Source organism: Melanostigma gelatinosum, assembly GCF_949748355.1.
Source record: "Melanostigma gelatinosum genome assembly, chromosome: 3".
NCBI lineage: Eukaryota > Metazoa > Chordata > Actinopteri > Perciformes > Zoarcidae > Melanostigma > Melanostigma gelatinosum.
The window spans coordinates 27,691,161-27,709,611 of record NC_136636.1 but is presented as its reverse complement, the minus strand read 5'-3'; the positions used below and the strand labels follow the sequence as shown (position 1 = coordinate 27,709,611).

At 40.0% G+C, this 18,451-nt stretch overlaps 1 protein-coding gene across 1 annotated transcript; it reads left to right on the top strand.

Annotated features, from left to right (window-relative positions):
• Positions 1 to 4,406: 4,406 nt before the first annotated feature.
• camk1ga (calcium/calmodulin-dependent protein kinase IGa) lies at positions 4,407 to 16,876 on the top strand (the record flags this gene model as incomplete). The annotated part of the gene is made up of 11 exons (XM_079266299.1): positions 4,407 to 4,513; positions 8,289 to 8,414; positions 8,688 to 8,762; positions 9,176 to 9,314; positions 9,772 to 9,895; positions 10,978 to 11,053; positions 11,345 to 11,457; positions 14,560 to 14,638; positions 14,763 to 14,850; positions 15,829 to 16,175; positions 16,813 to 16,876. The coding sequence occupies exons 1-11, from the start codon at positions 4,428 to 4,430 to the stop codon at positions 16,874 to 16,876; spliced, it is 1,317 nt and encodes a 438-aa protein (XP_079122425.1). The 5' UTR covers positions 4,407 to 4,427.
• Positions 16,877 to 18,451: the final 1,575 nt, after the last annotated feature.

Genomic DNA, 18,451 nt, shown 5'->3' with positions numbered 1-18,451 from the left:
TTCTTCTTCTTTAAATTGTGATTGGCGGGTGCAACCAACTTGAATAGGTGCATACCGCCACCTACTGTACCGGAGTGTGCAGTTTCAGGGTAAAAGTTGCATCACTATTCTAACTGATAATAAAATAAAATAATATATATACATATATACACACACATATATATACACACACACACATATATATATATATATATATATATATATATATATATATATATATATATATATATATATATATATATATATATATATATATATATATACATAAACAACGAAGTAAATAAACCGAAACAACACCTACAACTAAATCCTACGGTCTAATCCCGTTTCTTTAAGAAATCGCAACAGTGCCCTGCACCACTCACGCCATTCTTCGTCCGCTGCCAGAACTCCCTCCAAACTCTACCTCCGTCCCAACTGACAATTTTTTTGTTTCAAGATGTACCTGTCTGAATTGTATCTTCGACATTTCAGGATAAATATGCTCCACGTCAGAATCAGAATCAGAACCGAATTGCCATGGTATGTTGAACATACAAGAAATTTAACATGACGGGAGGTTCATAACATTTAACAACAATCAACAACAATTACAAATACAAATAGTGCACTTATCTGAGTCAATTTTTGCCATTAAATACAGAGTTGAGTTAAGTCCTGCATGTCAGAATCTTAACCTTTATATTATGACCTCCTCTCTTCTATACTTCCCTTTGTATGTCTTCACATTTATGGAATTCTGAATGTTATAATAATGTCTTCCTTTGTTATCGTTGTCCCACTTATTCTGCCGTAAATCCCATACTGCCTGCCTCTCTTATTAATGCTTTAGCTTCCCCCTTTCCAAATGGAATATTCAATATCTCCTTTTTTAGTGTTCGTGCTCTCTTTGCAATCATATCCGCTCTCTCATTCCACACCTACATGAGCAGGAATCCAGCAAAATTGAACATTTATTCCTAGTCTTTGAAGTCTCAACATTATCAGAGATATTTCCATCACTAAATCCTCTCTTATTGTTTGTTTTGACTTTAGGCTGCTTAAAGCTGAAGCAGAACCTGAAGATGACCACTCTCTCAGGCCTGGCCCATTGCAGTCCCAAGATTATTGCAATAATTTCAGCTGTAAAGACAGACAGTCTGTCATTAATTCGTTTGCAGGTCACACTGAATTATGGTATGAATACCCCTGCTCCTATGTGTCCATTCCCATTGTCTTTAGATCCATCTGTATAAATGCAGATAGTTATAATAATTATTGTTGATGTCTATTTGAGTCTGATGTCCAATGTTATACAAGTTTCTTTCCATCCATTTTTCCCTCTGTTGAGTGTTAAATCCACATTGTGAACTGTTAGTATCCAAGGAGGAACATTTCCCCACATTACATTGGGACCACACTAGCCTGTTGAGAGTTACCGGGAGCAGATGGTTAAGCTGGTTGGAGAACGTTTTAACGGTATTGACTGTTGTTTGGCGTAGGCTACGGCACACCGCTAATAAAACACCATAAATAAGATAACGTCTCGTAGCTTTCCTTACCAAGGGTCGCTACATTATTAACCTTTGTAATATGGCAACAAATTTGTCAAAACTCAAAGAGGAAATCATATTCCAGTAAGTATGCAGAACATAAAATTTAATATAATAGAATATATTGGCCCCATTATCACCAATATCATATCTTGCTAATGTTGGTTTACTTAAGTGAAACTTTGATTGCAGGACTTTTAATCGACCTTTTTTTGGTACTGCCACACTGGTGCGTTCACACCAAACGCCACGCGAATTATTCGCGCGAGTAGATACAAAGTCTATGCACAGACGCGACTGGAGTGACGCGAATTTGCGTTATTGTGAGTGTTGATGGAGCTGCTACAATGTTACCATTGCCTAGCACCGATCGAGCTCCATTGAGAAGACAAGTTATTTCGGAGTCCCTTTTTGTCGGTTTATTGCCATTAAATCACAGCCAAATCGGTTTATTTTGGGTTCATACAGCTGTAGTAAACAGCCGACGTGTGGCTTGATATACACAGTGAATACACCTCGATAAAATCCACGGAGCTCCTCTGGACAATGTTATGAACCCAGACATCACGGCGTTTAATTTCCAGTGATATCTGGGACTTCCACAACACGCAGAAATAGAGCTTATTTTTTCCGCGGTTGATGGCGGACAGTTGAACGGCTGTCAGGGCGATAAGCCACGCCCCCTCTCCTCTCAGGCACGTCCAGCGCGATTCACGCGAATGAACACAGTCCCCGGCAATGTACACGGGGTCATATACAGTACATTATCACAGATGTCCAATACATGAGGAACAACTAGAAGAGAATCAGTGTGAATTACGGTCAATCGAAAAAAAATGCCCTCAGTTAAAAGACAGAAAAAAATATATTCAGTGGAATATGAATCCATTTGCTGAATCAATAATACAAATGAATTTCTGTGAACAAAATCAATGGCTAAGATTGTGTTTAAGTTTTACAAAAGGAGAACAACTTCGTAACTGGCATGAAGCCGTTTCCACGAGTCTTTAAATGTAGCATGTGGTCTGTTGCTGAGACTGAGGAAGTGAGTGGACGAGGCCCCGCCCTCTGCGCGTGAAGACTCGCAGCCTGCCTGACATATAATAGTCAGCTTCACGCGGACACCTCAGCTCTACCAGCGCTACACCGCTCCTCAGGTAAACAGCTTTACAACTAACGTTATTTTAGGAGTAGGACAAGTTACTTTGTTGACATGTTTAACTTGTATGGATACAAATAAGTCGTTTTTGTTGAGAAACATGCCTTATGCTCACATACTGAGTTGTATAATAGATTCAAATGTAAAAATCAGAGACACCAAACTAGTTTAGCCTATTTGCGCTCGTGCTGTACTTTCATCACAGACTCAGTTTAGAAATCTATGAAAATGACATTTTAACAGGAGCATAAAGCTACCGTTATCACTCACATGAATCCTTAGGAACTGTTGACTTTGGCTGATGAACATACTGTAAGTTTAGACACGCTTTACACGATTGTATGCAGTGTAGTGTGTTTTGGTGTTTGTCTTTTGGAATTACTAAAGCACAATAACAGCCAAAGCTATCTTAAATAAGATTATTGTCCTTTGATCCAAACCACTTAAATTGCTTATGTTATGCCTTAGTTATTTTCTAAATAATGGCTCAACAGTAAAGCTCCTGACAAGCCTTTAGTAACAATTAGAGCAGAAACAAGCAAACCAATACATTCCTGTTCCTCACTTTGTAAAGAGGATGAATACAAGTTGGACTTGTAAGTCTGTACCTTAATTTGTTTTCTGACAAAATTGTAATTGATTTATAAAAATTTAATTCATCATCTATAGTATGCAGAATTCAGTCAAAGTACAATATGTGAAATATCCTGTGGTTATAGCATTCTACTATTTTACGTTTTTGTATAATCAGAATTAATCAAAAAAATGTGACAATGATTTCCTGAGTGTAACTTTCATGAATTTCATAATTTGGCATATCAATGTTTGGATGTACAAATATTGGCGCGTTTCAGCAAATATTATCGGAAGGCCAGTTTAATTAATCCTGACATGCAACAGGACTATGAAAGGATCCAGTTTTTGTCCCGTCAGGGAATCAGCCACTAATCTGTTCCCACAGCAGACACATGGGATGAGCACAGGAGACGAGAAGGAGGGAGGGTTGGAAAGATTAACTCACCACTGCTTTTTACCTTTCTAATCTTGTGTAACTGATATGCACAAATAGGCTTTACCCAGCGGCTAATGATCTCAGTCATGGACATGCAACTGTTTATGTAACCAAGATGCTGCAATTCACAGAATGAGATGAGAGGTGGAGAAGGTTACATTACGCTTAGTTAGCACTTTGATATTTGAGCGACAGAGACATGTCAAAGTGGGTCCACAGTAGACAGTCTTCTCTGTTGAAAAGAGACACATATTTATGTGACAATAATCCAGTCAAAATCATTCCTCAACACTATTGGATTTTCAGTCTTCACTTGATGCATGATGATGGATGGAGGTATTATGTTTTGGGATTGTCTGTCCGTCCCATTCTCATCAACGTGATATCTCAGGAACACCTAGAGGCAATTTCTTCAAATTTGGCCCAAACATCCACTTGTGCTCAAGGATGAACTGATTAGAATTTGGTAGTTGAACGTCACTGTGACCTCACAAAACACGTTTTTGATATAACTCAACAATTCATGTTCTAATTATAACAATGTCTCAAATGTCTAAGAGGATACAATGATGAAGTGATGACATCTTCGACAGACATGAATGTAAACTTCAACTTGACTGGTTGGCGGAGGCACACAACCGCGAGGCGGTAATCCTAGTTTTACTCATAAGAAATGATTGATGTTGTCTGTTCTTCAGGAGTCTACGGCAACGTCAGAGCCAAGATGGGGCGGAAGGAGATCATCTGCAGCTGGAAGAAGACCACCAGTAATATCAAGGACGTGTTTGACTTCAAGGGGAAAATGGGATCGTAAGTGCTGCTGACGATGAAAGTAAAGACAGACAAGAGAAAGAAATGTGTGTTAGAAGACATGGACTAGTGTCAAGGTTCATTCAAGGTTCAACATTTTTTGGGAACTAGTTAAGACAATTTTAGACAAAGCTGCACAAAAAAAAGTTTAGAAGCCTGTCAATTCACTAATACGGATGTTCAGGATCGAAATGTTTCTTGGCTGTTGAACAGATTCGAAAATAATCTCATTTGGCCAGGTGATACAGTGTGAGTTGTAGTCATGAGGAAAAGCATGGAAACCTGCAGCCAATATGGTTGTTTTTCCACATGTCATGGTTTGGGTGGGTGGGATAGTCATCTGTCTACGTGCACCAAGACACACCAAACTGCTATTTGACAACAGTTTGTAAATCAGAGAAGATTACTGTGTCACACTAGGATGCCATTTAATGGAGCCTTATTGGAATCAGGACTGGTGAGGATAACTGGCAGGCAGGAGGTAGGCTTGCTTCAGCAGCTTGTGGGATTGAATAGTTGTCGGTCAGAAAATCCTGAAGATACAGAACGATATGTTCTGCTTACTGAAAACAGCAGGCACAGTTCACGTCCACAAAAGCATCTTTTGAGCTTTTGTGTTGGAGACAGGGAACATGCGGGTATTATGAGTAAATACAATGAACCCTCATCCAAGGGTGGGACACACGTCTTTGTTGCAGCCAGCAGCCTGATTCCCGCTCCTGTTTTAGTTACAGTAAGTAATTTCCCAAGTTCAGAGGGCTGTCTCTGGACTAATCAGATGGAAGGAGGTACTGCCGTCTGTCTCCCAGTTACCAGGCTCACTTTGACCTCTGGGCTGAGGGTAATCCCTTCCAGCTTCCATTAAAATTAATCAGGTGCAATGTTAATGTTGACATTTTGTGTTGAGTGCCTGCAAAACATCAGAGCTTATTTAAATTTTAAGAAACACTATACCTGATTCTACAGTAGCTCCAAACAGCTGTTTTTATACCTCTGCCCCTCACTACTAATACCAAATGATGCTTACCTTATACCTTAGTTTGCTGAGTATAAACCTAGTTTTTACCAGAAAGCTCTTTTCTGGTTTTACAATTGAAAGGGCCACTGCACTCATTGTGTGTGTTAAAGTCAGTTTACCAGTCATGGCAAACATCAGCCAGTGAAAACAGGTGTATAATGTCTTCTGATATGGCACAGACGAGCCTAACAAAAGACACTATCCAGCTGCATCATGGGAAACGTAGGATGCAACATTTTTGGAGCATGACCCACACTTGGGGATAAAAGTCATCTTTGCCTCTGCCTCATCAATTTTGAAGTCCCGCAACTTTATAAAAGAGCAATACTCAATCGCTTGGTTGCCCTTTTAACAAAACAATCAAAACGTTTAACACAAGCAACTTTACATCACCTTTAAACACATTCATTACAGCATAACATTACCATTATGATATAAATCACAACATATTTCATCAAAGAATAAGTAAACATGACTAAACAAGAATTTGGTGCACTCTCATATTGAGGTTCCACACAATAATATGGGATTATTACCAAGTGCCCTAGAACTTCCAAAGACACTGTGGTTAAAGCAAACTATATTTCTCTCATGTCCTGTTATTTGCTTTATCTGCATCAATTCCAGAAATGTAGCAAGACCAGGTTGGCTCCACATCACCTGTCAGAACAGTGACCAATAACAAATGGCTGTTCAGTTAACTGCAGGTGTTGCTTCCTTAGAGTTGTCCTGCAGCCTCAAAGCTGCTTAAAGCCCTCCTCCCTCGACTGGCTGTGAATGAGTTAGTCTCCTGTGTGTGTGTGTGTGTGTGTGTCTGAAGTTCTTGAGCACTGACGTCAGAGCAGCAGTGCTAGAACATCCTAGCACCACTTCGTTATAGGATTAAGAGTCTGACTGACTATATTGGTGGAGGAGGTGTAAGCAGGAGCAGGTGTGTGTTTGTGCCAACAGGAAACAGAAACGCGTTACCCTGCACACCAATCAGTGATGGACTTAAACCGCTTTGCAACAGTGCATTCAGTTTTCAGATTAAAGATTTTTTAATGTCTCTGGTGAATCTCAAATGATTCGTTTTTTTTAAGGTGGGGAAAAAGTGTGAAACAGCATGTTCACAGGAAAGTCAACATCTCCACTGAAGGCTAATTAAAGACTATTAATAGTTATAGGGTATGATGGGCTCCAGTGACGTTCCTAGTCTAGGTTATGAAAGTTGATCAGATGATTTAATTGTGTCGATATGTATCGAATGAAACATGCTCCATTCAGTAAGGGCTAATATCCTGCTCTAACAATACAGACTCAGATGTAACTTTCAATCAATGGCAAGTATCAGTAGGCCAAATGAGTCGAACCCTAATGCACAGTGCACACAAAATATGATGGCAACACTGCATTCATAAGGTGTGTTTCTAAGTCTCCCTTATTGGGTTTGAGGCCTCTTAGGTCACAACTGCTATATCACCTGAACAGATGCTTGAGTCAGTGGCCAAAATCAGGGATTAAACCCTGGCTATCATCTGACTGTGAGTTTAACGAAAATAGCTGCCATGCTGAAACCCAGCCAAGGCCGACCAGCCTCCATTTGTCTCTGGGCTGGGACTGGATGGAGCACACTTTATGTGGTCTCGGCAGTAAAAGGGATAATACTTAAAGACAGGATACACTTGTTTCCTTCAAAATACATCTGTAAAAAAAGATGTCTTAGCTTCCTTATTCATTCTAAACCACCAATATTGACAGTACTGAAAGCAATTTCTGGGTTGTGAAGAAAACTTGGGGAGGAGTGGAGATGTGTGGAAATAATAGGGACCCATTCCAAGAGAAAGAGAATACATGCACTGTCACATTCAGAAAGTAGATCAGCTTATCACTCCACTCAAAATTCAAAACTCATGAGAGTGGTATTTACTGATGCATTTTATGAAGAACAAAACATTAAAATCTCTTGAACTTGTAACCACATACCTTATTTCAAAAAACCCATTGACTTTGAGACGATGGAACCAGAAGTGCAAAAATGCTGACTCATTTCTGGGCTTTAGGACTCATTCCTGCAAAACTGTATTAAACCAAAGCCTGCTTGAATGTGATTAGTCACCACTACTAGGACTACAAATGAAAACCACAATGCTTCAGTGGCAAAATAGAATGTGTTTACAGAGATTACATTAATGCTAAAGTCATGAGCAGAGAAACTCCAGTCCGTCGGCATCGGCCTGGTGCTGGCAGTCAGGGCGCTTATGATGCCAATCAAAATAAAACATAAACTCTCAGTGTGCCGAGGTTTAGCCTCGAGGAGGTAAACCAATAGCAAAGTACTTTCGAGAGCGTACGTAATAGAACTTGTGAACGTTTTCAAATAAGGTTAAAAAAGTGAAAATAAACAGAAGTGATGCATCTTACATCTGGGGACCCTAAAGCAAGTGACCCGTCTCATGTCTGGGGACCCGACTGTCTTTCCACTGGTGTCCACTTAAGAGGTCCACAGTTGTTTCAAGGGTGTAAAGTTTAATAGTACACCCATCTAGGGTGACTGGATTATTGTTTTTTAAAAAGTAGTTGCAGGTAATTGTTGATGTCTTGATGTAAAGGAATATTAAACCAGAACAAAAACCAGTACTTTGAGCTTAAATTCTAATGAAGGAATAGTATTGTGCCCTTTACAGTTTGATATGTTTGAGCATTTCCACAAACTGATTGCACTCCATTAACCATCACTTCAATGGTTGTATCTCTGTCCTGTCTGTTTTTGTGTAGGGGTTCTTTTTCAGAGGTGTATATGGTGAGAGAGAAGACAACAGGAAAACTGTCTGCCCTGAAGTGTCTGAAGAAAAAACACCTCGCTCATAGCAACCTCGAAAATGAAATCAATGTACTGAGAAGGTAAAACACACACACGTACACCCACACTCACACACACACACGCACACACATTCATACAGGTGATTTCCATTGTGTTCGAGTTAACAAAGAGCAGCGCAGCAGCACTTTTCTGTTCCTGTTGTATGAAGTCAACACTGTGTTGCTATTTAAATGTATTGAATTGCATGTGTACCACTTCTTACCTTTGTCTATAAACAATCTGTTTTGAGTCAGAAGTTAACTAGGGCCCAGTTCAGAGGACAACAGTGATGCCTCTACCTCTTACCATTTCAGGATACAGCATGAGAACGTGGTGGGACTGGAGGATTTCTATGAGAGTCCAACGCACTATTACCTGGTCATGCAACTGTAAGTGGATTTTTTATTATCATCAAGTATTACCTTGGTGGAACAAAATATTGACAGGTCTCATCGTGAGTGGAATTAAATCTGACAATAACAATACATTGCAAGTATATTTTATTTTGAATGCCATAACATTATCACCAAAAATATACCAACAGAATGACATCTGCTTGTTAATCTTCTTAGCATACAGTTTTCACCTTTGGTTTCCCCTGTAGCTTTAAGACTGGAAAAATCCTTCTTATTCCACACTTTAACTGCGGGATCTCCCTTAACTGAGGTTTTACAGACCTGCAACAAAACCTTTTTGTCTAACAGAAGTCTTTGTCCACGTCGCAGGTCAAAGGTGTAGCAAGAAGAAGGCAATAAGATCCCGAATAAAATAAAGATGATTTCCTTTGTGTGTGTGTGCATAGAGTGTCAGGCGGGGAGCTGTTTGATCGCATTATAGACAAGGGGGTTTACACTGAGAAGGACGCCAGCACTGTGATCAAACAGGTGCTGCAGGCTGTCAGCTACCTGCACGAAAACAGCATCGTACACAGGGACCTGAAGGTAAGACACACACACACACACACACACACACACACACACACACAAACACACACGCACACAAACACACACACACACACACACGCACACACACACACACACTATTGTCCCCCATTGGATACAACACCAAAACAACACCAAAACACATCACAATAAAATACTTTTCAAACAGAGATGTTTCCAAAGTACTGTGTGCTTAAATTACTTAAAACTTACATTTACATAATTGTCTCTCTCTGTCTCTCTCTCTATGTTTCTCTCTGTCTCTGTTTATCTCTGTCTCTGTCTGTCTCTCTCTCTCTCTGTTTCTCTCTGTCTCTCTCTCTATGTTTATCTCTGTCTCTCTCTCTCTCTCTCTCTGTTTCTCTCTCTCTCTGTTTCTCTCTGTCTCTGTTTATCTCTGTCTCTGTCTCTCTTTCTCTCTCTCTGTCTCTCTCTTTCTCTCTCTGATTCTGAGCAGCCTGAGAACCTGCTGTACTATAGTGCAGATAAGAATGCTAAGATCATGGTCAGTGACTTTGGTCTGTCTAAGACGATGGAGCACGGTGTGATGTCCACAGCCTGTGGTACACCAGGATATGTTGGTGAGTTATTGTACATACACAACACATTTTTTGCAACCCTCCCTTGAAAATTGTTAATTTAAATGACACGTCTAAAAAGGGTATATGACTCAAAAGTAAATTACAATCCACTGTTACTTAAGTGGTCTATCTGTGGTGATGAGGAATCATAGAAAAGTTATATTATACGGTGTGCATGCATATTGAATAGTTATTAGAAGCCCGGGTAGTCTGTTCAGTATATAAGCACAATCAACATTCAGAGCCTTCCTCTCAGTGGCCAACACAGCAGCGTTCACACAGGAGTTTAGTTCTAGACCCGGTGCCTTGCGTTGAGGAGTGCTCAACTATATCCAGTTGGTACCGCTCCACCTCCCGCACTAGCGCTGGTTCCTTCCCCGCCAGAGATGTGACGTTCCACGTCCCTAGAACCAGTCTACGATGCCAGGGGTCAGCACACCTGGGTACTTGCCTTTGCCCGTCTTCATGTGGTTCATCCGGGCTCCAGGAAGGGGTCCCAGTTTCCCTGTTCCGGATGAAGTGCTGCAATTCTGTTGTGGCCGTTTTATGTGGGGTCGCTCTTAGTCCGGCTACTCCCCTAAAACCACTTTGTCTTGGGAGACCCGGCCAGGAGCTGTTGGTCCTGACAACTCAGCTCTCAGGTTCCTTCACCAGGAGAAGGAGGCGATTCTTGGAGGGGCAGGGCAATGTCAGTGCAAACAGAAAATATCATCCTATGTTAAAATGTTTCAAATGCTTAAATGTATTAGCAGCTAGTGAGTACACATCGTCATAATGACACGTTAAAGTCAGTCGTGTTTAAACTGTAAAACTTCTATGGGAGGTGTTAAAGATTAATACTATCGTCTATGACATAATCATTTGCCATTGGTGGGATTTATACAGGTAAAGATATTAAGATGTTCAAGACTAAATCATCTCGTAGTTTCCAGAAAACGTTGATCAGAGCAGTCTTATTCACAGTGTAATCATACTGTTGCATTTTGCAGCTGGTAGTTAGTAGAAACATAAATATTAGAGGGCATCCATGGTAAAAGTAAAAGAATTCTGTTAACCTGCATCATTAGTGTGTCATTCTACAGCCCCTGAGGTTTTGGCCCAGAAGCCCTACAGCAAAGCAGTGGACTGCTGGTCCATTGGAGTTATCACTTACATCCTGTGAGTACATTTCTGTCCTCCCACAAGCACATTACATGGCTGTTCATAATTTGTCATTACAGGCTGGACAACTGAGGGGAACTGAGGGAAAAGCTTACATTTGAAAGTTTACTTTCAATTGTAAGCCTGAGGTTATGCAGCAAAGACATACACTTTTTTTGGTAGATAAATCATAATTCTTTCATTAGTTTGATACAACCGGAGTTATAGCATATCAAAAATGTATAAAGGATTTACAAAGGGTGGATGTCATTGGATTAGCTGAGTCAGCTGCTTGTGTCTGTGTTGCAGGCTCTGCGGCTATCCTCCATTCTTTGAAGATAATGAGACTCGTCTGTTTTCAAAGATCATGAGAGCTGAGTACGCCTTCCATTCCCCTTTCTGGGATGACATATCTGAGTCAGGTAAGGAAACAACAGAAAAAAATTCACTTCTCAGTCTTCAGAAATGTTTTGACATCTGATACCGTTGGACTTTTTTTGGGGGGGGAATTGTACTCAATTTTATTTGTTGCTTTGACGCTGTTACAAATGACTGGGACTTGGTCTAGGACCTAGGCCAGACCTAAAGCAGCTTTAATCAATATTTGTATTCCAAAATCAAATGCAAACACTGCTGCAATGTGAAAGGGGTCGCTTGTAGTGCTGAATTTACAGAGAGTTATCAGCTGATTCTGCAGCTCCCCTCGGCTTTACAAAGTAGTGCGTTCCAGCTCATTAGCTCTCAGGCTTCATTTTCAGATACAGCAGGCAGATGCAGTCAGCAAAAAAATAACAGAAGGCACACACAGTTAGAGACATGTTGTGTGTGACTCCCTGTCATGTAAAAACCACGACAACTTCAAGACTCCTCATTACAAGACAGCAGGTCGGGTAGTGTGACCTCAGCTGAAGACACTGTACTGCCTTAAAACTTGATTTGAATTTAGATGTGACTGCTTGATGAGTTGAAAGTTCAAAAAGGTAGGGCATGTTATACCACCAAGTTTTTCTTGCAAAATTCTGAGCTTCTGTAGTCTTTGTAATACATATGAGGTTAATGTTTGAGTAACTAGTTTTATATTTATTCTGTTACTTTACAGCACATTATTTGCTATAAAAGTTTCATGAAGTGCACTGTTGGATTATTAAAAAGTGAGAGTGTCTTAAAGAAAGTGTCATCTTACCATATACAGTCAGCATGCATCTGGACTTGAAATATTCTTTGAGTCTAAAAGACTCAAATCCAGCTGTGGTTGTTTAATGTGACAAAACCAGTGTCACTACTATAATTAATCTCAGTGTTAACTAAGTATAGATCAGAATGTGTTTAGAGCTTAACCTAATACAGACCAGCATACCTACTTAACAGTGGCGGGCTATCAGGGCCTGCAAGGCCTTCTCTGCTGGCCTATACAGAATCACAAAGCTATATATATTTAAAAAAAAAAAAAAAATCTATTTTATAATTTAATAATTTTTCTTAAAATTATTGACATGTATTATAATTTATAAAAATATTTTTCCCATTATCTTATTTTGTCATTGCACAGCTACTGTCTTCCTCAGTTGCTCTGCTTCCAGTGCAGCTTGTTTTAAGTAGAGCTTTTATCCAATCAGATCTCACCTCTGTGTCTCCAGGTAAGAAGAGAGGCAGAGGCCTGCAGACTCACACCTGCAGCCAGTGCAGATTAAAGTACATGGGGACGATATTGTTGATTGTCATAGTGTTCAACCAATCAGATCTTTAGTTTGACATGTTGGGCGTATTCTTTGACGTGTCAGCGCCTGCTAGCCGGCCTATAATGACGTCAGCATTACATGCCGCTCAGTGTTCGTCTGTAGCTAGGTGCAGAGTGTGCTGTGATTGGTCAGTGGGCGAGCACGTGACTATCGTGAAATGAAACTTAACAGCCAGCAGAGGCTGATGGGTAGTGAATCACATCACGTGACGCAGCACAGCCAATCAAAATACATTCTGACTGAGTTGAGCTGCACCATGACAGAGAGTGCTGAGAGGAGGAAAGACACTGCAGTGCAGTACATTCCGTATTCAAGTTGTGAAAGTAAAATTCTATGTAATTTCTTGACAGTGGATCCCACAGCTAGACCAGCTGAGAACATTATATTTTCCTGAATTTAGGCTTTTGCATTCTCTAAATGCTCGAGCGTTATTAAAATGACTCCTACGAAGACGTACATAGTTACAGCCTTAAAAATGAGCTGTGGTGCCACAAGGTGGTATTTCAGCTGCAGGACCAGCAGTGAAGGCCCAGGTATAAAATGCACAGCCCGCCACTGCTACTTAAATCACACTTACCTCCCCCGCTGCTACAGAGGTTTGACCTGTTTGCATTAGAGCAGATATAATTGAGCTAAAGATACTAAATGGGCAAGGACAGTTCTCGCTCGCCTGAGGGATTCAGAGAGCTTGCATTAAGAAACATGTCAGACGTCCTTATAACCTAATGAGTAAATGTAGGAGAAAAAATAAATAGATTCGGTATTTTAAAACAGTACATAAACCATAAACTATACATTGCAGGATATGCTTTCCTTTCTTATTCTACTTCCAGTTGTGAAGCATAAGTATCAGCATAGTGGTGTCACCTACCTCCACTCCTGCAGAACGACTAACACATAAAAATGGCTGGAAACACTGGGACAGTGCAAACTAATAAATTGATAAGTAATTCATTTGCAAAAGTAAATGCCATGTAAGGTGTGAAGAAGCAATATAAATATTATTTTATTGTTGTCGATGACTTGACTTTTGTAAGAACTTTAAACTAAACTAAAATTTCAGAAGGTCATCTCATCCACACATTCAAATTGTGTTGCATTTTCAACTCAGTTGGTACACAGTGCCATAGTTTTGCTCCTTTAACAGAGAAGACTGATTGTCCAAATGAGGTTTTGCGTAATGCAATGCAACAGTTCCCGTTTACTGAGGCCCGTGTGTTCACTCTGCTGGTGTGCTGGTGTCTTGTAACAAATTCATTAAGCAGGGAAGGAGCATGACCATGTAGGCATTTAAAAATAAGCTTTAGGTTGGAATAACCTATGAAGCTTTCAAAGCTGAACATATTATGTTGAAGTACAACAATACACAACACCATACAACAATAAAGTCTCCTTTATACACCAGCTGTTATCCAAGCCTCAACATCCCTTAAACACACAAGCATGAGATTCGTTCTGCAACTACCCTCAGCATGGGGCGACCGTGGTTCACTGGGTTAAGAGGGTTGTCTGGGAATCAGAAGGTCAACGGTTCGATCAAATGCAGTCAGATTATAAGTGTCATATATAAATACAATTTATTTTAACAAGTTGAGTTAGAGGAGAGTCACAGGTGCTCTGTTGTTGCCGTCTCTTGTTGCAGCCTGAAAGTTCAAATTGCATAATAATGCAAATTTAGATTATAAATAGGAATTAATAGGAATTATGTGTATTATTGTATGCTTGCAGCAGCAGTTGCTGCATTGTAATCAGACACTAACAGATGAGCATGCCATGTCTCAACAGCCAAAGACTTCATCAGGAATATGATGGAGAAAAACCCTACGAAACGCTTCCTCACCGAGCAGGCACTCAGACACCCATGGTGAGTCCTTTCTCTTGTTGCACACGCGCACACACACACATGCACACACACACACACACACACACACACACACATGCACGTCTTTTTTTTTCCAAATGAACTAATGTCAGTGACTTGATTGCAGGATTGCTGAAAACACAGCTAAAGACCTGGACATTTATCAGTCTGTCTGTGAACAGCTGGAGAGAAGCTTTTCCAAATCCAAATGGAAGGTAAGAGACACTGCTGTCGGCTCATGGACTACTTTATATTGCAACCACATTTGCTTTTATGGGCAACCAACATAAGCTGAGCTAACCACGCAACATACAAACAAATACAGTGTATGCAGCCATATTTTAACTAAACATGAGCATTTGAAACATATTGAGCCGATTGACAAGTGTCAAGGTGGATTATTTTGCATTTTTGTGAGTTTGGGACTTTGCTTCCTTAACAAGATAGCATTAGCGAATGCCTCAGTTGCAAATTTAGACATAACATTTCAGAAAAAATTGTCTGAATGTAAATAATCAACTGGGGAAGTTTCACGTTGATGTCTAATGTTTTTACTCACTCACCTTTAGTGTCTTCAAAATGTATATCTTTAAAAGGCCGTTTTCTCAAAATTTCTGAGCCAGAAGTCTCCACTTCAGTAGTTCTTACATACACCAAACTTTCCAGTTTCATTCCTCTCTGTGTTCTGAAGGGTTTTACAGAGGGATTTGTTCATATATCATTCATAAGATGATTTATACAACATTGTATTACTAAAAACATGGAAAAAATTAATTTTTTATATGGCTGATGTCAGTTGATATCTGTTAATTTTGAACCAAGCTTCATTCAATGTTCACATTTCGGTTTGCATATTTTAAAAGACAATGCATCATTTGCATATTCAAACATACATTTTCAGAAAACTTAATATAAGAAATAATTGTCTCAATGTAATAAATCAACAGGGGATGTTTGATGATGATATCTATTAGTTACATGTTTTACCCTATTTAACTTGAGTCTACAAACTGTTTACAAACTGTACCAATTGAATTGAGGTCAAGTCAATGATTAGTGACACAGTCACTTTTTATATAAAGCCAACCATGACATGTTCATGACAGGTTGTCCTTACTGATTCAAGACAGAAGTGTCATGTACGTAGGCAGCACCATTATAACCCTCTTCCTTTGTATGGGCATTTTCAACAGCAAGTCTTCAACGCAGCCTCAGTAATCCACCACATGAAGAAACTACAGTCATCCCTCACTGAGCCGTCCCCCTCACACCTCATGCCCAACATCATAGTACAGGCCTCCCAGAATGACGAGGAGGCGCTGGGACCATGCCACCATGGGGCTGATGCCCTCGACCCAAACGGGAATCTGCTTCATGCAGCCAATCATATATCCTGCAGTAGTCCTGAGTCTGGCAGATGTCTCTGTCCACCACTGAGAGCCGGTCACAGTGAGCCTGGCAACGCCCTCACTGTTGATGGATCAAGAGAGGTCAATAACTTCCTTTCAGAGATTGACACTCCTTTCAGGCCATCTGAGAGGTGAGAGCTACCGCCCTGCTCCAGCTGCTAGAAAATCGGGCAACTTTACCAGAATTCTGAGAAAAAAGTCTATGACAATATTTCTCCATATATATTTTTTATTTCGACATAAATATGCCTATTTCATGGTGAAACTATGAGATTAATATTATCTGTGAAAAGTATTGGCAATATTTTATCTGTTGCATTTTGGAGATAAGTTATGTAAATTAGATCCTAGAATAGAGCCTTGAGGTAATTATTACTCTGTGTCAGAGGTATGCGATATTGAATTGCCTATAGTATAACAATTCCACAAACATTACCTTTTGGTAAAAAAAACACTCTTCAATCTATAGATGTAACGCCTAGCCCAGTGGTTCTGAGTGTTTATCAAGAAATATTAGAGTAAATAAAGAGGTTATATTATTTTCATATTATTTGTATTTTTGTTAAATGCAGTGGATAATATACCTCCAGTATGAGTTGTTTTACTGTCATAGAGGTTGAATAATGTTGAAGAGAACTGTGCTGACATTATATAATTATTGTTCAAATTCTTTTCAAGTCTGTTTATATGTTGAGATATTTTGACAGTTGTATTTTGTGCGTTTATGTGTGTGTGTCTATAATTCTGGTTGTGTGTGATGTGTCACAGCATGGATGCTGTGTCTCAGAGGAAGGACCAGCCGCTTCAGTCTGGAGTGTGTTCTGTCATGTGACTAACCAGCGATGAATCTCATGCAGGTAAAGTGTCATCTCTCTCAGTCAGAATTTAGATGTTGGCGATACAAATTGCTGACTCAGACTTGCATCTAATTGATAACACATTTTCAAAAATCTCTCTATTTTTTAGTTTGTCTCTTGAGTTGACGACGCTCACTGGCATCCCTCTGGATATGAAGGTGTTGACACATCTGCTACTCAGCTTTTTCATGTCTGCTGTGGTTCTCTGCTGCAGAACACATCGACAGACACACACATAAAAACATATCTGCACTATAAAAACACTTTAACATGGAATGACTGCATATCTGTAATTAACACCACATTAAACAGGAATTCATTGATTCATATAAACTGTGTCACACTAATGACATTTATTCACTTCTATCTATTGTCAACATGTCACTAAATACCATTCAAATGTATTTGTTTTGAATAGATTTAGGGTACATATGCAATGTGAAAGCTTTTGAATGTTTTCATCGTATTTGACTGACATGGCTGTACCTTGAATTCCGATGGCGTATAGGTTTTTATAAAGCTGATAAGCTTTTTAAAACTTTTTAAAGACACGGAATGTATACCGGTATTCACCACTGGAGACTATAACCAAATCAGGGAATGCACCTTTAACTGTAGTGTTTGGACTGTTGAACCTGACTGAAGATTTTTGGACATGTATTATGGACATGTATTATTACACCAAGATGTATTACACCAAGATGAAGGATGGTTGTTATTGTTCATGAGATTAAAATTTACTTTGGCGTCATGGAGGTGGAGTCATTGACTCCCAGTGTTTTCTGTGACATATACATAAGCTGCTCTCTTGTGCTCATCAAGTGCCACAAGCTGGTGTAAAGATGCTGTCAACACTAATGATGCCATAGAGCAGCGGTTCCCAAACTTTTTAGGCCACGCACCCCCTTCTACATCCCGACCGGGTTCGCGCACCCCCCCCCCCTTAATAAAAAAAAAAAAAAAGAAGCAACAGAGCCTTTTAAGCCTTCATAGCCGCATAAGAATCGGACCAATGAGAGAACAGTTTGCTCGCGCGTGGCATTTGTTTACAAGATTTAGTCCGCTGTTAAATGTTGCAGTGTGAACACAAACCGAACAAAGGAGCAACTGCAACAAAGCAAACGAACTGAAGGTGTGAAAACACCCTGAAACACTACAACAAAGTTTCAATAACTTTCAGTGACACAAGGCGTCACTTTTAAAGAGCAATACGGATGCGAGGACACACGCACAGGCTCAGAGGCAGATTATCACATTTAATTTACAATTAATGAGCGACTAATGTAGCCAGGATGTCTTCGGACAAAGCATCGATGCGGCGACACAGTGTTGTTGGACACCGGGATCATGTCCAACTTTTTTGCTTCTTTCTCCCCAATCATACATTCCACCATCTCTCTGGCAGCTGGCGAGCTCACGTCTTCGGCGATTGTGTGCGGTAGCCCCTTTCTCGCTATTCTGTAACCAGATATGAAGCCCGTAGTGCGTCATTTATAGACCAACACATGAATGAGACTGCAGTTGTTTTTGGCTGTTTTGTAACTCCTCCA